Consider the following 23,718-nt stretch of genomic DNA (forward strand, 5'->3'; position numbering starts at 1 on the left):
GTCTGTTGTGGGTTTCTTCAGGAGGGCGCTGACTTCGGCATGTTTCCAGCTTTCTGGGAAGGCAGCAGAGTTGAAGGAACAGTTGATAACATCACGGAGGTGGGGTGCGATGATGGAGTCTGCTTTGTTGAAGATGTAGTGGGTACATGGGTCGGTTGGCGAGCCAGAGTGGATGGAATTCATAAGGCGGATGGTGTCTTCGGTGGTGATTGGGTTCCAGGCGTTGAGATTGTTGGAGGGCGGTATAGGTTCTGAGGGGGGTGGGTAGGATTGTTCGTTGGTATTGTTTTCGAAGCTGTTATGTATGTCGGCAATTTTGTTGTAGAAGAAGGAGGATAACGAGTCGCATAGGTCTTGGGAGGGGGTGATGTCGTTTGAGGCTGCGGTGGGGTTGGTAAATTCTTTGACGATATTGAATAGTTCCTTGCTGTTATGGGCATTGTTGTCGAGTCGATTCTTGAAAGCTGATTTCTTGGTGGATCGAATCAGCTGGTGGTGTTTGCGGGTGGCTGCCTTGAAGGTGGTCATGTTGTCGGTGGTTGGGTTTTTTCTCCATGTTTTCTCGAGAGTACGGCAAAGTTTCTTGGATTTTTTAAGGTCATCGTTGAACCAGGGGGCCTTTTTGCTGTCTTGTTTGGTGTGATGGTTTTTCAAGGGTGCTAATTCGTCAGCGCTGTGAGTGATCCATTGTTTGAATTTGATGGCAGCTTGGTTAGGGTCAGATGAGAGGGCGGGTGGGTTTTGGTTGAGCGATGTGAGGAGTTGGTCGGTGGTGATTTTGTTCCATTTTCTTCGGGGAATAGGTTGTGGGGGGTTGTGGGTCGAGGTGGTTTTGTAGCTGAAGTGAACACAACTGTGGTCCGTCCAATGGAGAGCTGTGGTGCGATCGAAGGAGATGTGTTTGCTGGAAGTGAAGATTGGGTCTAGCGTATGTCCGGCTATGTGGGTGGTGGTGTCAACAAGTTGTTTGAGTCCGAGATTGGCTAGGTTATCCAGTAGGGTGGTGGTGTTGCTGTCGTTATTCTTTTCCATGTGGAAGTTGAGGTCTCCTAGTAGGATGTAGTTCACGGAGGCGAGGGCATGTGGACTGATGAAGTCAGTGATTTCCTCGCTGAATTGTTTACGTGTTCCTGGAGACCTGTAGATGAGGGTGCCTCTGAGTGTGGTTCTGGGGTCAGTGTGGACCTGGAAGTGGAGGTGTTCGGCGGTGGAAAGGTTAGCGTCGGAGCTGGTCGTGATTTTGACGGTGTTTTTATGGACGATGGCGATGCCTCCTCCTGTTTGGTTGGTACGGTCTTTTCGGATGATCTTGTAAGCGTCCGGGATGGCTATGGCGATGTCGGGTGTTGATGATGCATTCATCCATGTTTCAGTGAGGAATGCGACGTCTGGTGATATAACGTCAAGCAGATCCCAGAGTTCGGTGGCGTGTCTGTGGACCGAGCAGGTGTTCAGCAGGATGCACTTCAGGTGGTTAGGGTCGGACCTGTGTTTGGGGTTAGTGGTTGTGGTAAGGGTCTTGACGCTGGTGAATTTGCAGGAGTGGCATGCGAAGGGCCCATGAGTACGTCCTGGGGCAGCTTCGAAGTATTGGGGAGTACGTCCGGGGTTAAGGACTAGGAGGGTGGCTGCATTATACTTGATGCGGCCAGAGTGCGGTTTGCGGGGGCCAGGGGGTCTGGCGCTAGGCGCGGTCCAGGCGTGGACGGGCGTAGACGGGCTTACCTTTGGCGCACCTTCAGCGCGATTGGGGCGCGACCGCTGCGCGTGAAGGCTGCGCGCAGATGCATCTGTCATATGTGGATGGTGGAAGGGGAGGGGCGAGGGGGGGTCAGCTGTGAGGCGGGAGCGTGGTGGGGGACGGGCTGGGATACACAACAACAAAATGGCCGCAAGCCAAAAGGTAAACAGGACGCACTGAGTAACTAGCCACAAAGCGCTATGGCAAACAATGCTGGCAGCAGAGCGCTATAACAATTACTGCAATTCTGATGTAAGAAATTACTTCAGGCACCAAAACGCTGCTTGGCAACAAAGCGCTATGATCATATAGAGTCAAATTACTTCAGGCACCAAAACGCTGCTTGTCAACAAAGCGCTATGATCATATAGAGTCAAATTACTTCAGGCACCAAAACGCTGCTTGTCAACAAAGCGCTATGTCTAATAAATGCAAGGCACGCTCAGCAGATCGCTACGATACCAGTCGGTAGGGCGGGAGGGGAGCGACCGTCTCCGATGGAGTTAGGAATGGTCACAGCGTAGGGGCGGTCAGGTCAGCTCCTATCTTCCAGTGGGAGGGGGGGTCAGCTGGGAGGCGGGAGCGTGGTGGGGGGATGGGCTGGGATACACAACAACAAAATGGCCGCGAGCCAAAAGGTAAACAGGACGCACTGAGTAACTAGCGACAAAGCGTTATGGCATACAATGCTGGCAGCAGAGCGCTATAACAATTACTGCAATTCTGATGTAAGAAATTACTTCAGGCACCAAAACGCTGCTTGGCAACAAAGCGCTATGATCATATAGAGTCAAATTACTTCAGGCACCAAAACGCTGCTTGTCAACAAAGCGCTATGATCATATAAAGTCAAATTACCTCAGGCACCAAAACGCTGCTTGTCAACAAAGCGCTATGTCTAATAAATGCAAGGCACGCTCAGCAGATCGCTACGATACCAGTCGGTAGGGCGGGAGGGGAGCGACCATCTCCGATGGAGTTAGGAATGGTCACAACGTAGGGGCGGTCAGGTCAGCTCCTATCTTCCAGTGGGAGGGGGGGTCAGTTGGGAGGCGGGAGCGTGGTGGGGGGACGGGCTGGGATACACAACAACAAAATGGCCGCGAGCCAAAAGGTAAACAGGACGCACTGAGTAACTAGCCACAAAGCGCTATGGCAAACAATGCTGGCAGCAGAGCGCTATAACAATTACTGCAATTCTGATGTAAGAAATTACTTCAGGCACCAAAACGCTGCTTGGCAACAAAGCGCTATGATCATATAGAGTCAAATTACTTCAGGCACCAAAATGCTGCTTGTCAACAAAGCGCTATGATCATATAGAGTCAAATTACTTCAGGCACCAAAACGCTGCTTGTCAACAAAGCGCTATGTCTAATAAATGCAAGGCACGCTCAGCAGATCGCTACGATACCAGTCGGTAGGGCGGGAGGGGAGCGACCGTCTCCGATGGAGTTAGGAATGGTCACAGCTTAGGGGTGGTCAGGTCAGCTCCTATCTTCCAGTGGGAGGGGGGGTCAGCTGGGAGGCGGGAGCATGGTGGGGGGACGGGCTGGGATACACAACAACAAAATGGCCACGAGCCAAAAGGTAAACAGGACGCACTGAGTAACTAGCCACAAAGCGCTATGGCAAACAATGCTGGCAGCAGAGCGCTATAACAATTACTGCAATTCTGATGTAAGAAATTACTTCAGGCACCAAAACGCTGCTTGGCAACAAAGCGCTATGATCATATAGAGTCAAATTACTTCAGGCACCAAAACGCTGCTTGTCAACAAAGCGCTATGATCATATAGAGTCAAATTACTTCAGGCACCAAAACACTGCTTGTCAACAAAGCGCTATGTCTAATAAATGCAAGGCACGCTCAGCAGATCGCTACGATACCAGTCGGTAGGGCGGGAGGGGAGCGACCCTCTCCGATCGTCTCCGATCACCCAGCGCCCTGTCCATACCCTCCCTCCAAGTACTTACTCCAAGGGAAGGCTCCAAGTATGAGGGTGGTATGTAGAACTGTAGAGTGCACTGATACCCAGGAGAAATGGAAAAGAGGCTGTTGGGGGGAACACTTGAGTCAGGGGGGGTTCTGTATAGTGTCCCACAATTAATTCAAATTGAAAGCAGTGGAACAGGCTGTGATGAGTCAAGAAAAAATAAGAAAAGATGATTGGAAGTGCTTTAGGTGGACAGGTATTGCCCAGTACTGAGTATTTTCAATTCTTTGGAAGGACGGGTACTTGCACTTCCCAGCACTACTGCTAAACATTTAAAAGTAAACTAAAACAAATGAAAGGGTCCTAATGCGACAGGAGTGCTGTGTTCCCAACATATCACACACATTGTTGTGACGAATGTTACATTTTGCTCCAGATAAAGCAGTATTTTGAGCCATATTTATCAAGGGGTTGTGTGACTTTTCCTCCACACAACGGATGCAAAAGCAAAGCCGCCCTCAAGATCTGATTTATCAAAGCCCCCGTGCATGGCCCTGGGGGTCTTGATGAATCCAGAGTAAAGCAATGCAGCACACATTGCGGCATTACGTTACTCTGTCCCGGGGAGGCATTTCGGGGGGGGAAGTGTGGGTGTTCCCATGCAGCTCCCATGGATTTTGATGTGTCCCAGATTTACCATTACAGGTAGACCTGGGAATTTTCCAAAATGCTGCGCCTTCCCAGAGGAAGCGTAACAGCGAGAAATATCTTTATTTCTCCTTGTTTTTCCTTCATTCGGTGTGTGCTGTCTTGTGCAGCACACGAAACGGCTCATTTACAAGCCCTTTGCGCCGTTGTAATGTCACCTTTTATGATGTTCCAGTGGTGCACAGGGCTTAGGCATGTCTACAAGTCCACGTAAAGCCACATTGATGGCTTTTCATGAAATTGCAGATATGGAGTGAGGCAAAGCAGCGCAAGACGCTGCGTTGCCTCGCATTACGATGGGGAGGCGCGCCATGGGCATTACGGTGGGTGTTCCTATGTAACATCAATGGCATTGGACACATTCCCAGATTTACAAAAAGCTGTAAAACTAGGAATGTACCAAAAGCCTAGGCCTCCCCAGGGGAGACATAAGGAAGGCGCAACGAGGAGAAATAACATAATTTCTCCTACTGTTTTCCTCTTTCTATGTTTGCTGCATTCTGCAGCACACATAGAGAGAGGAAATTGCCTCCTTCGATTGTTTTTGTGCAGAAAAGTGTCCATTCCTGCTCAAAAACAATCATCCCTCCAACGCAGGCACCCTTGCACCATGGGTGCCTGCATTGGAGCATGGCAGACAATTGAGTGCCTACGCAGAGAAAGAGAGCGGGAATGCACTGTATCTGATACTGTCCTTTTCATTTGCCATAGAGCAGTGCTGCAGCAGGAAGGCTTGCAGTGCGGCCCTATTGCAAATAGTGTAAATGAGGCCATAGGGAAGAGGAAACTGCCTCAGGGGATTGTTTGTATGCAGGAAGGTGTCCCTTCCTCTATGAAAACTATCCAGGGTGCAAGAATGCCTTCATTGACACTTGGCAGCACAGACGAGGTTCCAATCTGGCCCTGATGCTCATTTCACAGAAGTTAAACCTCAACAGGAAGCACTGACAAATATAAACATAACTGGTGCCCCAATTTATGGACAAATCCTCCTAAATTCTTGTGCTTGTCCAAATCAAAGCAAGTGTATTTCCTCTACGAACACATATTGAATAACAACCTGAAATCCTTGAGAGAGGTGAATGCATTGTTAATTTATGTGTCTATCTGTAACGGAACTGGTGCTCATGTAAGGCGCTCTGATGTCTTGGGCCTAGTTCGCGCTATATAAAACACTAAAAATAAGTAAAGAAATAAGTTGTGCGCCAGGCCTGGAAAAGGCAGGAGAGCGCCATATTGTGTTACGTACAGCGCATTGCTGCCCTTTCCCATTCACACAGTGCAGCAGGTTGGCTTGGTGTGCTGCGTGACATATTGATAAATATGCCCCTGTATGTCTTAATCAACCTGACTCATGTTTTTGACAACTTACAAACACCACTGACCTTTTTTCCTCTTCTCTCCACCTCTGCCAGAAACCAAGACTACCCACACCCCAGCAGCCACCCCAAAACCTGTGCCCAGTGCGATGTCCAGGATGGGTCCCAACTTACGGATCAAAGTGAAAGAGATATTCCAAGCAGAAGCATATGCAGCAGCCAAGGCTGTTAAGAAAGGTAAAGGGTCACTGTGCTTAATTTGAGCCAGCGGTTTACGGTGCTCAGCGCTAGCACTTAATTGTCAATAGCAGCACTTATGACAGTCTGCTACATGGTGCTCTCTGTCTAATTTACAGTGGAGCACAATGACAGTTGTTTAATGGCTAATACTTGCCGACCAAGCCATTTTTTATAGCTTTGGGGGCCTGGAAAAGTTTGATTTGTCACACCTGATGGAACGTGATGCTTAGTAGTTGTGTTGGTAGTGTCACTGGCAGAAATGACTGTTGCAGTTGGTAGTGCAAGTTGCAGAGAGCTCCTGAGGAGAGCCCTGGAACTTATGTTTTTACAAATTAAGCACTGGGGTCACCTGTCTACTGTGGGGAGAAACGATTATGAAAAGAGGGGTCTAGGTAATGGTGGGGTGACTGCGCCCCAAAAAGAAACATCTCATTGTGCTTCACTGTAAACATCTGTGTACACTAGCAACACCATCTCCACATACAGAGGCTACCCTCAGAAACATTCATGTGGGTCTGGATGAGAAGTGAGCGCCTCTGCTTCTTCGCCCATGAAGGTGAGTACTGCCTTTCAGCTTCCCGCCATGTTTTCCATGTTTTTGTATGTTCAGTCCAACTCTCCTGTCTCCATCCCTCCTTGTCTTACTCACCCAGTTCTGTGTCTCCTCTCGTCCTCCTGGTTCTGCACCCAGAACTATGAGAGATGTGTTTCAGGGCATGTTTTACTACTAACTTGATGGCACCTTAACTAGTGCTTCAACTGCAGCCTTCAGGAGGAGTAGATGAAGGAGGCCCACCTGGGTTCTGGCTAGAAGGGATTGATGAGGTACACACCTCCTGGAGAAAATTCTTTTTGGGTGTTGTCCTGAAGGACATGGTGTAGAGGGCGCCTGAGAACCTAAAATTCACCTAACCACTGAAGGGCAAATCCTGATCCAAGGCAAGGTTTCTACTTCTAAGCACTCTGGGTTGCAGCCTGGTGCTTCTGGATCTTCATATTGTTTTGACACATTCAGGAAGTCATAAGAGTGCAAAGGGGATAAGACTCACTTCCTGCACAGAAGAAGCACTTGCAATCCTGGCTGCAGACCAAAATTCCAAAAGAGCCACTAAAGTTCAGGACTTTATTGCACTCACCCTTTCTCCACATGAGTGTTCCCTGTGATGCCCAGATGTTACAGAAAATTCATCTGTCTTAAAAATAATGTCCTAAATATTGTTCCCAAAAAGGATGTTCCATTTGATTTAAAAAGATGGTCAACTATTAATGTCAAAGGGACAACATTTTTCAAGGCAGATCATCTGTGCATTTGATTCAACTATCGACTCTGGACATATACGGCACGAAGTGGGTCATGGTGGTACTCCCCTTCTTCTCCAGATATCAGAATCCAGTGGCAGAAGGAGTGGACACATTTATGACTACATCATCACTACTACCTCTGTATGCTCCCTGCAAATCCACCTGATTCTTAGGGTCCTTCTCAGAATGTGTCAGGAGCAGGCATTGATTCTACAATCCTTCCTTACTGGCCACACAGGGGTTGGTTGTGTCTACTTTCATCAATAGTTGTAGTTCTGGCTTGGGACTTTTTTGTGGTTCCTAGTTCTGGATAGCAGTGGGGATGTCTCCTCTCTTCTTGTCCAGCATGAGGTTGGAAGTTTTAAATCTGAAAGGCCACAAATATCACAACTGGCCTTTCTGCTGAGGCTGTGGTTGCGGTTCAACAGTCCAAACATCTTTGCAAAATGAGAGTGCAAACACAGTCTTACATTTCGTCCCCTTGAGGTGTTAGTCTAAGGGAATTCAGCCTTTACCTTGTCCTACTGTGAGCATCGTCGGTTTCCTCTAGGAGTGTTTCCGCTTGGGTTCAGATGTAGCTACAACCATCCTTCTGAATTATTTAGTCTCAAGACTCCTGAACGTAATAGCAGCAGTATGTGTCTGCTTACTGTTGAACAGTAATGGTTTTTCTGGTTGGGAAAAAATAGTGTGTGGTACGGCTCTTCAGTATAAAAAACACAAAAGGAGACTACCGGTCAATGCTACGTGAACTATTCTGGAAAGAAGAGAACACCCAACAATCACAAGTTAAGTCGCACCTTGCTGAGAAGAAAATCCCATCAGCCCACCCCACTGACGAAGCATCATCATCTGGGAGGTAGTGGTAACAAATCTGTGCAGTTGACCCAAGAGTCGGGAGACTATACTACACTGAATTTGTAACCAATGTTTAACTCAGCCGAGTGTAATCTCAAACAAGAGGTACTGGGAATGTGCAGTGCAAAGTGAAATGTGAAAATTAAAAATGGCTACAAGGACAAAAGTTATGTTTAATTGGGATTGTCCTGGTGTCAAGATTAAAAACAAAACCTAATAGTTTGAAAATATAACTATATTTATGGCAATAGAAAGGTCAACATGTTTCAGCCGTGTTGGTAATAGTACCCGGCCTTTGTCAGGACCAAATGTGTGTTATGCTACTGCAATAGTAATACAATAAATGTGAAAAAATTCCCCAAAAACATTCTAGGAATAAGAAATTTGTACAGTAGTGGTTATAAACCACCCTACCAGAACCTGGTCTACACCAAAGTGAGATCCATTCCAAGTGGGTACAAGTACAGTCTTTTTTCCTGAAATGATAAAATCAATTATTACATGTTGCTCAATGGTGAACCTTAATCTTCTGTTAGACCGTATAGTTTACTTCCGAACATGATTGATGTATAGCAACGCATGACGTGGGCATTTGTCCACATCTAAAGGAAGGTGGTTGGTCTAATGAGCAATAACAGACAGGGGGGTATTGCACTTCAGTGCCATTGTGTGTGGTACTGCACTTCAGTGTCATGGTGTGTGGTACTGCACTCCAGTGCCATGGTGTGTGGTACTGCACTTCAGTAATTGTAACAGAAGGGGGGAGAGAGAGAGTCAGTGGATTCAGTCTCCCTATACGTATAAATAAACAAAGTGGAATCCACTCAAGGTGGTGGTGATCCCTAAAGTGATGGGGAGACACACAGTGTTGTTTAAATGCCCCTCACACACCAACAGGCCCCTTGGTGTCATGCTTCATCATCGGGGCCTTCGCACCCCTCTACAGGATGCGGCGTGCTACGACTCGCGGGTACGCAGGAGCACTTTGAAGTGAACTATGTGTGGGGGTGTGTGTGTATATAACCAAGGTGTGAGTGAGGTGAGGTGAAAAAAGTGAAAAGTTAAAAAATACCTGGCACGTGGGAGAAAACAGGATTTTATTAATCCCCGGCTGGTATTGTTAAAAAGAAGTGCAGAGCGTGGTTAAGTAGATACGAGTTAAGGTATCGAAAACCACTGTGAAAGTGTCAACATGTTTCGGAGGTCACAGCCTCCTTCTTCAGGACAAGGGTTATGCACTTACCCTCCCCTTACTCACATGCAGAATGTAAAAGTGTTTCATTAAAAAAATGCTAAATTACCACAATGTGTAATATTCCTAACAATGTTATTTAGTGTTAGTGAATGTCGTTGCGCCCAGTTGGCGAGAGAACTTAGAGTTCTAAAATGTAAAACCTCATGAGCCTAAGCGTATATTGGGGATCCCTCCTTCATGCTCAGAAAGACGGTTACTGCACTGGCCATTCGCCTGCCTTCCCTCAACGCGGCTCCGACGTGCCAGGTATTTTTTAACTTTTCACTTTTTTCACCTCACCTCACTCACACCTTGGTTATATACACACACACCCCCACACATAGTTCACTTCAAAGTGCTCCTGCGTACCCGCGAGTCGTAGCACGCCGCATCCCGTAGAGGGGTGCGAAGGCCCCGATGATGAAGCATGACACCAAGGGGCCTGTTGGTGTGTGAGGGGCATTTAAACAACACTGTGTGTCTCCCCATCACTTTAGGGATCACCACCACCTTGAGTGGATTCCACTTTGTTTATTTGTACTGCACTTCAGTGCCATGGTGTGTCATACTGCACATCAGTGCCATGGTGTGTAGTACTGCACTTCATTGTCATGTTTTGTGGTATTGCACTTCAGTGCCATGGTGTGTGATACTGCACTTCAGTTCCATGGTATATGGGACTGCACTTCAGTGCCAGGTTGTGTGGTACTGCACTTCAGAGCCATATTGTGTGGCACTGCACTTCAGAGCATGGTATATGGTACTGCGCTTCAGTGTCATGTTGTGTGGTACTACACTCCTGAGCCATGTTGTGTGTTACTGCATTACAGAGTCACTTTGTGTGGTATTGCACTTCTGAGCCAGGTTGTGTGGTACTGCACTTCAGTGCCATGTTTTGTGGGACTGCACTTCAGTACAATGTTGTCTGGTACTGCACTTTAGTGCCATGTTGTGTGGTACCGCACTTCACTGCCATGTTGTGTGGTACTGCTCTTCAGTAACCTTGCTGTGTGGTACGGCTCTTCATAGCCATTTTGTGTGCTACCGCTCTTCAGTAACCTTTTTGTGTGGTACCGCGCTACTGTGTCCTGTTGTCTGGTAACACAATTCAGAGCCATGGTATGTGGTATGCATTTCAGTGCCATGTTGTGCGCTTCTGTACTTCGGAGCAATGCTATGTGGTATTGCACTCCAGAGCTATGTTGTGTGGTATTGCACTCAGTGCCATGTTGTGTGGTACTTCACTGCAGTGCCATGTTATGTGGTACTGCTCCTCAGTAACCTTGTTGTGTGGTACTTCACTACATTGCCATGCTCTGTGGTACTACACTTCAGAGCCATCGTATGTGGTATTGCACATCAGAGCCATGTTGTGCACTACTGCCCTTCAGTGCCATTTTGTGTGGTACTACTCTTTAGTGCCATGTTGTGTAGTACTACACTACAGTGCCATGTTGTGTGGTACCCCACTTCAGTGCCATGTTGTGTGGTACTGCACTTCTGAGCCATGTTGTGTGGTACTGCACTTTAGAGCATGGTATGTGGTATTGCATTTCAGTGCCATGTTGTGTGATACTGTACTTCTGATGCGTGTTGTGTGGTAAAGCACTCCAGTGTCATGTTGTGTTGCACTGCACTTCAGAGTCATGTTGTATGGTACAGAGACTACTATTGATCCCCTCACCATTTCCATTTTCAATGTGTCCATACATGCCCTAACCAACCCCCAACTATCACTCTTGAGTAAGTACTTCTCATATGTCCCTAAAACCCACTCCAACTCCCTGGAGCTACAAACAGAACTTCTCCAGTTTTTCCGTGGAAAACAGGGGACGTTCACACCTACTTCCTACTCAACCCCTATCCTACTAGCATAACTAACACTCCCCTTCGCCTTTCCACTACCTTCTCTCCTGTTGCCAATATGATCCCTGGAGAGGTACTTACCTTTGAAAAAATGGTGATGAAGGAGGTCTCTATTCTTGAAACTACCAGGCGCTACATTCTGTAAAATATATCACTCGAGGAAAAGAGGGCGAGGAAAAGTCCCTTATGGACTTTAAAAATACTGTAATGAATTCTTGTTCATAAAACCTGCCGATAATGGTGGGGGAATTGTCCTACAGGAGAAAGATCTATAAAAATCAGAAATCCTAAGACAACTAATCAATATGGACATTTATTGTAGACTACCTACTGACCCTATCAAAGATCTACAGAAACTCATTCTTCAAATCACCAATGATGGCAAAACCCAAGTTTTCCTTAGCCAAAATGTGTTTCTCTTCCTCAATACCAAATCACCTTGCACTCCTATTATATAAACACGCCCCAAAATTCACAAACATCTCACAAATCCACCTAGATGCCCCTGCGGGTCAATTCTCAAACCACTTGGACAATACGTGGATTTCTTCATCAAAGAATTTGCCCCGCAGACAGAGTGCTATATAAGAGATAGTATGGCGATGATTAACCTTGTGGAACACTACCTATTCAACTGTGACTCAGAGATCCTATGTACCATGGACGTCAAGTCCCTTTACCAATATTCCTGAAATAGATGCATTACTTGCCATCGAATGCGTTCTTAACACCAGACCACTTCCTCATGTACTTCCTACTCTTTTCATTCTACAATTACTCAAAATATGTCCCACTAGGAACATCTTCAACTTCAATGACCAATCCTACCAACAGGTTAAGGGTAATGCCATGGGGGCTGTCTTCGCCCCCAACCTGGCCAAACTGTTCATGGATTCCTTTGAAACAACCTGTATCCTCTCCACAAGGAATCCTTTCTACGCAGGCATAGGCTTGTGGAGACGATACATTGGCGATATCTTTGTTAACTGGCATGACACAGGAGAGACCCTCAAACAATTTCTGCATTGACTTAACAACAATTGCCAGGGCCTGAATTTCACGCTATCCTGTGACAAAAATACAATTTCTTTCCTTGATCTAACCATTCAGCAACTCAATGGTGAACTCATTACTACCCTCTACAGGAAACCTACTGAACGGAATACACTTCTCAGGTATGAGAGTAACCATCCTTGAACTCCTTGTACTTCAGAGTCATGCTGTGTGGTACTGCACTTCAGAGCCATGTTGTGTGGTACTGAGCTTCAGAACTATGTTGTGCGGTACTGCTCTTCATTCTGCGGGGGTTATACTTTTGCGTTATGCCACAGGGTGCTGGAATAACCTAGCTATGCTCTCCTCTGACTTTTCCTCATCATGACCCCACCATGTTCTCCTCTTCTGACCCGGCAGGGATCTATGTGGGATGGAGATGTCCAGACTACAACTGGGACTGCTTCCGGCTTGGGGATGAGTCCAAGTGCTTTTGTGGCCACCTTTTGAAAGAGCATCAGAGCTATACAGGTATAGTATGACATTTGAAAACCCTCCTCTGACTCCCTCGCTCTCTGTGAACCACAGGTACACGTGTATGGTATGACATGTGTACACCTTCCACTTCCTCTCTCACCCTCTGATGGAGCGCCAGAGCTACACGTGAGTGGTATGACGTGTAAGCCCTTCTCTCATTCTCTCACTCTCTGTGACTCACAAGTACAATTGTTGTATGACGTGTAAACCTTTCTCTTACTCTCTCACGCTCTGCATATCACAGGTACACTTGTGTGGTATGACATGTGTAAACCCTTCTCTTACTCTCTCACTCCCTGCGAATCACAGGTACACTTATGTGGTATGACATGGCATGGCGTGTATGCACCCTCCCTCTCATCACTTTCTCTATCCTCCTTCTGAATGGGCATCAGAGTTACATGTTATGTGTGGTATGACAAATGTGGAACCTCCTTTTCTTTTCCCACACTCTGATGGAGTATCACAGATGCACACATGTGGTATGATGTGTCCCTCTTCCTTTCACACTCTGTGGCCAACTTTTGAAGCAACATCAGAGAAGTATGTGTTGTATATCAAGTGTCGACCCTTGTATCCCTCTCTCTCTGTGATGAAGCATCACATCTATATGTGTGTGGTATGGCATGTTTGTGCCCTCCTCATCCACCTTCTGAAGTGGGCATAGATACGCAGGTATAATATAACACACCTGGAGAAAGTAGTTTTGCAAGAGATTACATTGACAATTCTAATCCCCCAGAATTGTGTGCTCACATCCCCAGCATTGCCAACAGCAGTTAAAGCGCTGCAGACACAAACCAATTCATCTTAGACATGTGTGTCTTGACATGCCAGACATCAAATCATCCACAGTCAGCGCCATAGGAGTAATGCGGCAGCAGGGGTCCAAATTATGCGGCAGGGTTGAGTAAATTATGTGACAAGAGCAGCCAAAGTATAAGTCATAATGCATCCCTTTCTTGGTAGTATTACTACATTATTTTGTACTTTATACACTTCTTTACACTACCTGGGCATTGGGTGCACCTCATTAGTACCAGTTTAACACCCAAATATAGCAATAAACAACAGAAAGGTGGACAGTGAATCTTTCCAAAGGGCCCTCCACTGCGCAGTAACACATTGTTGCACTTTTAGTAACTTTTGCACCGTCTTTTTGTTAAAATCTGTAGATTATGCAGCAGATGATGAATTATGTGGCAAATGTGACAAATGTATAATTATGCCAAAATCGCCTCACATTCACATAATTCCAGTGGCCCTGCCCATAGTCAAAGACATTGTTAGTGTTAGATTGTTCTAACTGTATAACCTCACTGCATTTGGTGTTAACCTTCAGTATGCGCGTGACCCAAGTATGAGGGTGTCATGTCTTGTCAGAAGGTCACTCAAGTTGGAAAGAGAGCTCTCTGTTGTTTGTTACAGAAATGTTGGTTCTAGACAACACCTTATAACACAGCTCACCTATGCAAACCATTCTACTCACAACAGAAGCCAGAGGTTCGTTCAACATAAAGAACGGACAAGTCTCAGGCGTGAATGGTAAAGGTCATGGAGAGAATCTATTACAATTGCTTTTTTTATTTTACATGGTTGATATGGAAAGGTGGGACAGAAAGATAACATTTATTAACGATCTCCGAACATAACTTTCTGATCCAAAAGTTATCCATTGATCTCAGCTTACCCTGGACAATGAACTCCGCTCCGCTCCCAGAGTTTGCGGGGATTTGTTAACTACTCATTCCATTAAAACCATGGAATCAGCTACTAAACTGCACCAACAAATGCTCTGATAAAGCAACTTTACATGCTAAAACGCATATAACCAATTCACAAAAGTGAAATGAAAAGTATCAGGCAATGAGAGGTGATCATTTTGGGGTCCCCCCTAACCACCCCTCCAGCCCATAGCTGAGCGCCGTGTCCAACCGCAACGCTGCATTGCTGTATTGTGATTGGTCAGAGGAACCTGGGTGCTTCCTGCTTCCAGCCCTAGCAGAGGGAAGTCAAGGAGGAAAGACACAGCAATCAGGTTAGTTTATCTTTCTATTTGTAACACCCCTCACCCCATTAACCTCACTCAACCCCCACCCAGCCACCAACCATCCGTGCCATCCGTTACTGGGCCATGGTGGAATCATGTGTTTGTGTGTGTATGTGTGATGCTTCAATTCTTTACTGAGATTTTCCATTACTGTAACAAGAGTGGTACATTAAAAAGAATACAGTCAAATCGCGCCAACCACAGCTTAGTATAAAAGTGCAAGAGCAGAGACTGGAAGTGGGCAATTATGCAACAAATACTACTTCACAAAGTAAAGGGGTGAAAAAGAAGAGGGGAGAGGGAGAAAGGAAAAATGCTGGATGGGGCAGGAGGGGAGGTGGTGTTAATAGATGGCTCTCCACTGCCCAAGGTGGGCTTAAGGGGAAATTCTGCGACTCTGGAAATCGACTCTTACTTCCGCGTTACAGACCTGGTTGGAAAACATGTGACATGGCAAGGTTTGAGTGCCTTATATATCAGCTAAATGACAAACTGCAAACATTTGAAGAGTTTGGGGCTCTTTTCTTGAAGATCGAACAGTCAAACACACCCATACACTTGAGGTGTCCACTATGTCCCTCACCCTGCGTCATGCTCCATGCAGACCACTGGGTTCCATCGCCGGGTCCCTTCCTCGTGCATGTGTTTGTTTATGAGTAGGTTTGTTCCTGTATGCATAGGCATGTACACATAAGATAGGTGTAAGTCTGACGGGAGATGCCAGCATGGTTTAGAACAGAGATCTTCAAACTTTTGTAGGTTGAGCCCCCCCAGCTGAATTTTTTTAGACGTTGGCCCCGACCCTCCCTCACTCCCCCCACCACCTGACAGAAATTTCTGAACTCGACCGCCATGCGCACATTCCGGGCTTACTCAGGGAATAACATTCAATCCAATAAGAGTGTTTAGTAAACTTCAGGTGGTTTGTGAGTGGGTGGGTGAAATGACAGAGGCTTATTACATAACTCAAAACACCACTTTCCAAGATAAAATGTGTGCAAATTGTTTTTACTAGGATGCTTTGTTTTACACATGACATGGATTGATAATAACACCACCAACATAAATGTGACAGGTGTGCCTGTTTCTCAGAGACGGTCAATCTGTAGAAGCTGGAGGGTGGCTGTGCAAGAGCTTCAAGGCTCTATTGCCAGAGGAACAGCGTGGCTGAGAGGAACAACTTTGCCAGATTCAGTGAGGACAGAAAATGGCATAGATGTAATTGGGGAAACCCACCTGCTGAGAATTTCCTTGCACTCCACCCTTTGTTCCCCAGGAAATAGAAGGGAACCATAAGCTTTGCCTCTGCCTTGGGGGCCCCGAGCCATCAATCTTCAAAATGGGTGAGAACTTGAAGCAGGACTTGAACTATCAGGATTTTAGGGGAATCCTAAATTCTCTGTACCTCCAGAGGGCAAGTAAAGGATTGAGAGACAAATAGAAAATTTAGAACTGACGTAAGCGAAGTAGTGAATGCACCTTTTCGGAGAAGTTGAGGCAAGTGGCTGTGAGTCTAACCCCATGGCCGGCTTTTACTTTAAGTCGGTTTCCCCAGGAGGGCTTCGGGTGCTCCATAGATGCCTTCCCTTGGTTCACTGTGTCTGCAGGTGACTTCCGGGGTTTTCACTGTTTACACGACTCACTCTATGGAGGTGTTAAGGATGCTAGAGAAGTTGGGGTTTTTAGGATGAGGATGTGTAAGGTGATGGCGTTTGAGGAGTGAGCCTGACAGTAAAGAGATTAATCTAACAAAGGACACGCATGGACAATCCAAGGGAGACAAGAGAGGTATACCAGACCACAGATACATGGCCATGCTTGCAATCTGGGCAGGACTTGTTCACATTTTCAGAGAGTACAGGGGACATATTGAACCTCAAAGATGAGGAACACAGTGGTACCTTTGTATTGCATTAAAATGGAAGGTAAATACATTTCCGTCAGAATATTTAAATGAGGTGTTCAGCATTAATATATGTATGTATGCATGTATGTATGTATGGATGGATGTATGTATGGATGGGTGGATGGAATTACATAGCACAAACCTAGCTGAAAGGCAGTGGAGCAGGGTACAGTATCAGACAAATGCACGTGTGAAAGAAGATGAACCGGTTTGTGAAGCGTTACTGGTCCATAATGTAGTGCCCTTTAAAGAGGTGTTACAAAAGGGGGTGGTGATGGACGGAGCATCTGAACCAATCAAACACTCACACCCAGTCAACAGATCTGGGTTTAATCCATCACTGTTATTTAGCCCACTCTGCCACTCCAGTTCAGACATGGCCATATGCAAATCAATCTGACTCTGCGCCACATGGGTGTGAGTGTTTGATTGGTTCAGATGCTCCGTCCATCACCACCCCCTTTTGTACCGCTTTGTTTGCCATAAGTTGGCAAGGTATGCTCAGACGTGAGTCCCTTGCTCACTTTGCCACTGGATTCAAGCAAGCCGGGCTGAAGATGGCTGAAATGCCAGAAACCGGTCCTCAGAAGCTTGTTTCCGGTCCAGGGAAGGCATGGCTTTGCAGTTCGGGCTTGACTGTTCTTATGAGGCACAGGGTCAAACTGATTTGCATATGGCCATGTCTGAACTGGGGTGGCAGAGTGGGCTAAAGAACGGTGATGGATTAAACCCAGATCTGTTGACTGGGTGTGAGTGTTTGATTGGTTCAGATGCTCCGTCCACCACCACCCCCTTTTGTACTGCTTTAAAGAGGTGTGTCTTCATCTCTTTCCTTATTTGTAGCAATGTTGGGGCAGTCCTGATGGATTTGCGGATATTGTTCTAGGTCCAAGGTGCATAGATGGAGAAGGTCTATAGCCTTGCTTTTTAATTTTTCGCACCTCTTCGCCTCCACTCTCATGATGGCCTGGCTGTAGATGTGCCATCTTCAGATAAAACCTCTTCCATGTTCCACTGTGTTGCTTACACCCAGCATGGGATGAAGAGTTGATGAACCAATCTAATGCCTGAAAAGGTCTGCTGTGCTGTAAAGCACCTGGTGAAGTTTCTTACAAGAGGAACCCGTGGGTCTTGTGCACTCTGTGCCACTGGAGACAAGCTAAACCAGGCTGATGAGCCCTATAAAGAGCGAAACCAGTCCTGGGTTGCTTGTGTTCTGGTTCAGGGAGTAGCTGACCTTGCCGTTTGGTCTGGACTGTTCCCATTGGAGCAAGGCCTAGACTGATTAGCATATGGCTGGGTTCATAAAGAGGTGTTATTGTGTGCAAAAAAAAGATGGACTTGGATGCAGCCTGAATAATTATCAGTAGCTGAGAATAATTCAAGTAGTTCATCCATTATTTTTTTTATACTTCAATGTGACACCCTAAGTGGTACTGGTATGCCCAGACATGGGACCCATGCATAAGTATGGGCGTAAAATCCGTTCCGCTTGCGGGTTTTTGCGGATTTTCGGTAAATTCGCAATCCGCGAGATTTGCGGATTTCCCGCAAAATCCGCAAATTCGCACGCAGCGGATTTTTTTTTTCTTGGTGATACAATTTTGCGGTACGCGGCGTTTACTTCCGGTATTCATCGTTTGCCGAGTTATTTTTCTTGATGTTTTGCGAGTGCTGCGCCATTTTGGATCTTGCTGCGGGATCCCGCGGGAATTTGGCAAGCGCGATTACGTAATCGCGGCTTGCCAACTTTTACAGCGAGAGTTTGTCAACGTGAGTACGCCGTGATCACGTATCGCGGTACTTCGCAATTGCGAGCTTTGAGATGCGGCGAGCAGCAACAATCTCGCACTCGTGAAAATATAAAATTTGCAATTCTGCACAAGAAATCCACCAGCAAGCAGCATAAACCTTCTGGAAATGATGATTTTTATCTGAATAACTCCTCAGGTTGACATTTGCCTGCACTTTTTTTGCGAGGAGTCCATTTTGGGGAGGGGGGGTGGGTGGGAGGAAGGAAGTGCCCCACAGTCTTCAACTTCCTGTTCCTGTCCAGAAGGCTCCTCCCAGTGCTTTGTCCATCTCCTGGTCACTTTTCATTTGGATCTGGAGCTGGAAGGATTACTTTTTGTGGATGCTGCTGGATATTTGGATTTGAGGCCTTTTTGACTTTCTTTGGATCACTTTTGTATTAGAAATTTCACAAGTAAGTTTGTTTGGGGCATTACAGTTGCTGCAACTACAATTTTGGAATTTTCGATTTTTGGGCTGTTTTGGGGGCTTTTGCCCAGGGGTACTCAGTGGTGGGTGCACTGAGTCTTTCTGTGGGGTGTTTTGAATTTAAACATCATGGAGGGGCTGGATGGCTTGGGATTGTGCTGATTTTTCTGTGATTTTCGTTTTTTTGGCCTGCTGTGGCCTTTTCACCCGGGGTAGTGAGTGGTGCATGTGCCTAGTCTTTCTGTGGGTTGTCTTGAATTTAAACATCATGGAGGGGCTGGATGGCATGGGATTGTGCTGATTTTTCTCTGATTTTCGTTTTTTTGGCCTGTTGTGGACAGGCCATGTGGTTGGGGGCCATTTTGAGTGCTGCTACGGGCCCTGGGCAGGTGCTGTGATGGAGGGGGCCATTTTGAATGCAGGCAGTGTTCTCAGGCCTGCACCCATTTTGCCTAGCTTTCATCCATTATGCCCAGGGGTAGTGAGTGGTGCATGGGCCTAGTCTTTCTGTGGGTTGTCTTGAATTTAAACATCATGGAGGGGCTGGATGGCATGGGATTGTGCTGATTTTTCTGTGATTTTCGTTTTTTGGGCCTGTTGTGGACAGGCCATGTGGTTGGGGGCCATTTTGAGTGCTGCTACAGGCCCTGGCCATGTGCTTTGATGGAGGGGGCCATTTTGAATGCAGGCAGTGTTCTCAGGCCTGCACCCATTTTGCCTAGCTTTCATCCATTATGCCCAGGCGTTTTTTTGGCCTGTTGTGGCCTTTTCACCAGGGGGTAGTGAGTGGTGCATGTGCCTAGTCTTTCTGTGGGTTGTCTTGAATTTAAACATCATGGAGGGGCTGGATGGCTTGGGATTGCGCTGATTTTTCTGTGATTTTCGTTTTTTTGGCCTGTTGTTGTGGCCTTTTCACCAGGGGTAGTGACTAGTGAGTGTTGCATGTGCCTAGTCTTTCTGTGGGGTGTCTTGAATTTAAGCATCATGCAGGGCATGGGATTGTGCTGATTTTTCTGGGTTTTTTCGATTTTTTTGGGGTGTATAACTGAACTGATGTTCCTCTGTCTTCCATTGCTTCTAGGTGCACAAAACTCAAGAGAACCACCAGTGCCAGGAAGAAGTCCTGCAGCGGTGTGTGTGTGCAGCATAACGTCACACGACGTCACGTCTGGCCTCAGACAACTCTACAATTCGTGCAACTGCGGCCTGCTGTCTGACCTGCTCTGAAGAAGATGGCCCCAAAAAAAGGTCTCCGTAGCTCCTCTAGCAAGAAAGTTGCTAGTAAGGAGCAGAAGAAGCAAGTTACCAAGGAGGCTGGTGTGCCGGCCGCCGCGTTTTTTGGGAGCAAAAAAAAAAGTACGCCTGCAGCAGCAGCAGGATCTGCTGGGGACCAAGCTGGGAGCAGCACCCCCGCTCCATTGGGTTCAGTGCCTCCACCACCACGCCAACTTAAGTCAAAGCCCTTGAGTGCTTCAGAGGCAGTCAGTGTACTTCTCCAATCACCATCGACCAGTGATGTTGGCTCATCGCAAGAAAGTAGCAGCAATGTCCCTGAATCAACACAGGTTGTTGTAACTCATCTGACAAGTGTTGAACAACCACAGCCGCAACAACAACACCATGTGCAAGTACAAGCCCAAGTACATGTGGAAGGAGAGGCAGCGCAAGGAGATGCGCAAGCAGAGGTGCATGGAGGGTCACAAGTGCCCACAATAGTTGTTCCTCCCGAAGTAGGTGCACATCAGGAAATCGACAATCAAGCCGAGGTATCATTGGAAGCCACTCCTCCTGATGATCATTCATTGTCTTCCACATCCCTAGCAAGGAAAAGATCAAGGTTGGTGTCTACATCTTCTTCAAGCCCACCTCCTTAAGTTTAAGTTTAAAATATTTGTTAAGCGCAACGTACACCTGGGCGGTTTCTTGGCGCTAAAGTAGCAGGCAGCCAACTGGGCAAGAGCAGTTGCTAAGGCGTCAACTGGAAAGGCAAGCAGGGCTTACGGTAGAAAGGCCTGAGAAAATAAAAAGGTCTTCAGGGCTTTGCGGAAACTAGAATACTGGGTAAGGGACCTAAGATGAAAAGGGAGAGAGTTCCAAAACATGGGGGCAAGAGTGGAAAATTTCGAGCCGCCCTGTTTTTTTTTCCGGTAGCGAGGGACTGATAAAAGAAGGAGTGCCGAGGAGCGGAGGTCTCTGCCAGGGACATAGGCCTTAATGGCAGAGGATATAAAGAGGGGGGCCAGGCCAGTCCTGGCCTGAAACGCCATGCAGCCTAATTTGAACAGGGCGCGTTCCCGCACAGGGAGCCAGTGGAGGGTTTTCAAGAGGGGGGAGGTATGGTGGAATTTGGGAAGACCGAAGGCAAGGCGAGCAGCCTGGTTCTGCACTAGTTGCAGTTTACGCAGGCTGTACTGAGGGATGCCATTGAACAAGATGTTCCCGTAGTCCAGGCGAGACAGGACCAGTGCGGACATAATTAGTTTAAGTGCAGAGAAAGAAAAAAAACGTGAAATAGAGCGGATAGTGCGGAGAGTAAGAAAGCAAGAAGAAACCACCGAACCAATCTGGGAGTGCATAGTGAGTTTATCGTTTAGCTTGATGCCAAGGGTCTTAACAGAGGGAACAGGGGTAGGAGGAGAACCAAAGGAGGGGGGCCAAAAGAGAGAATTCCAGGGACTGGAGCAACCACCCGTCACCACAAGTTCCGTTTTATCGGGATTGAGTTTAAGGTGGTTGAAATTCATCCAGTCCCTGATGAAAGATAGGATAGATTGGAAGTTAGAGATAGAGTCAGGGGTAGAAGACAGATTGAAGATGAGCTGGAGGTGGTCGGCATAATTATATACCGTGACCTCCAGCTGCTGTAAGGCAAAGATAAGAGGAGCGATGTAAAGATTAAATAGTAAAGGAGAGAGAGAAGAGCCCTGAGGAACACCGCACTGGACCTGACAGGGGGTAGCAGAGAACTCCCCAAGGTGAACCGCCTGGGTCCGGTCCCTCAAAAAGGATGAGAGCCAGATGAGGGCTGAGCCTCCTATGCCCGCCGCCTTGACACGGGAAAGCAAGATGGAGTGATCCACCGTGTCAAAAGCGGCGGACAAGTCAAGGAGGACCAGCGCCTGAGAACTGCCCATGTCCAAGCCCTCTCTGAGGGTGTCTGATACTGACACCACCACTGACTCTGTCGAGTGCTTGGGCCGAAACCCAGCCTGGCACGGAGCCAGCCTCCCATTCTCCTCGGCAAAGGAGCTGAGCGCAGATGTAACATGTCGCTCAAGCACCTTCGCCAGAAACGGGAGAAGGGAGATGGGGCGATAGTTGGCCATCCTTCTGATGATATGGATCCCAATTGGGAACCAGCACCACTGCCGTCTGAGAGTGAGGCACACCATGATCTGACAAAGGTACCTAAGCGTAAAAGGAAGGTCGTCGAAAAACTCATAGCTATGGAGTGTGATGAGGCTCAACAAGAAGTGACGGATACTGCTGCTGATGAAGCCTCTCACGATGACGACGAGCCAGTCATCATAAAGGTCACTGCAGCCCCAGCGGGCATGCAGCAAAGAGACATTTTGACCCTATCCCGAGAAGCTGCTGAGCGTGATGATGATGTCGACGAGGAGGCAATGGAAATACAACAATCATTCGATTTGGAGTTAACTAGTACACCAACACCTACCGCTTCCATATTTCTTCCTCGCAAGAAGGGACATCCATCCACCTCACCCTCAATTAGTGGTGGTGAAAGTGCAAAACGTACTGAAGTTCGGCAATCCACATCCTCCACTTCATCTGGCATTAGCAGCAGGACCACCACCACCAGTATCGCCGCCTCCTCCGGCCCCCAAAGACATTTCAAGTCTCCAGTTTGGGACTTCTTTAGTGTTTGCCCAAAAAAGGAAAACGTAGCCATTTGTAGCATTTGTAAGCTTCGAGTTAGTCGTGGTAAGTTTGGTACCAACTATGGTACCGGAGGCCAGAGAGGTCATCTTAGGAGAACGCACACTGTCCAATGGTTTGCGCACCTAGAGGCGATCAAGGAAGCCCGAATTGCACGTAATGAAAACGTTGATTTTTCATCTGATGATGACGAGGAGGAAGAAGACGATTCAAACACTTCACTTACACCCAGTACCCCTGTCAGCAGCACACCCCATGTGAGCCACACTAAGAGTGTGGGAGAGAGTGAGACACCAATGCGAAAAAGTTCATCAGCGAGCGTAACTGGGTCAAAGATATCATCATCATCATTCCGTAAATCCTTGGTCCAGGGCAACATTAAAAAGATGTTGTTTACAGAAGCGCAATATGAACGCAACCACCCACTGACGCGTCTGTATAACACTAAGCTGGCTAAAATGCTAGCTCTGGACCTTCTCCCTTTTTCTTTTGTAGAAGGGGTTGGTTTTCTAGAATTAGTGGCAGCGCTCTGCCCTAAATGGAAGGTTCCTATCCGGTTCTATTTTGCCCGAGTTGCGGTTCCAGCACTACATGAAGATGTTCTGGAGGTGATTGGGGCAGCTTTGCAGAAGAGTGCTGTTCACACTATACATCTGACAACAGACATGTGGACCAGTGGCGCAGGCGCTGATTACATGTGCATCACTGCACACTGGGTCTCTTTTTCAGGGGCTAAAGCAAAGCTAAACGCAGGTGTTGTCCCGGACATTGTTTTTAAAGCTGCTCGGAAACATGCAACACTAGCCATGTTTGGTTTGGAGAAACGTCACACAGCACAAAACATTTTGGATGTCTTTAACACAAAGGTCCTTGACTGGCTGTCCCCAAAAAAACGCCAGGTTGGTTA

The 23,718-nt window shown here is 47.1% G+C and overlaps 1 protein-coding gene across 3 annotated transcripts in view; it reads left to right on the forward strand.

Annotated features, from left to right (window-relative positions):
• Positions 1-23,718, forward strand: part of FAM221B (family with sequence similarity 221 member B) — a 131,741-nt gene that overhangs the window by 18,647 nt on the left and 89,376 nt on the right. For all 3 annotated transcript variants that reach the window (XM_086949191.1, XM_086949193.1, XM_086949192.1), the window contains exons 2-3: positions 5,802-5,942; positions 12,619-12,729. In XM_086949191.1, coding sequence (XP_086805317.1) covers positions 5,802-5,942; positions 12,619-12,729 — 252 coding nt within the window. The remainder of the gene's footprint in view (positions 1-5,801; positions 5,943-12,618; positions 12,730-23,718) is intronic.

Source organism: Lissotriton vulgaris, unplaced genomic scaffold (genome assembly GCF_964263255.1).
Source record: "Lissotriton vulgaris unplaced genomic scaffold, aLisVul1.2 SCAFFOLD_1743, whole genome shotgun sequence".
NCBI classification, from domain to species: Eukaryota; Metazoa; Chordata; class Amphibia; order Caudata; family Salamandridae; genus Lissotriton; species Lissotriton vulgaris.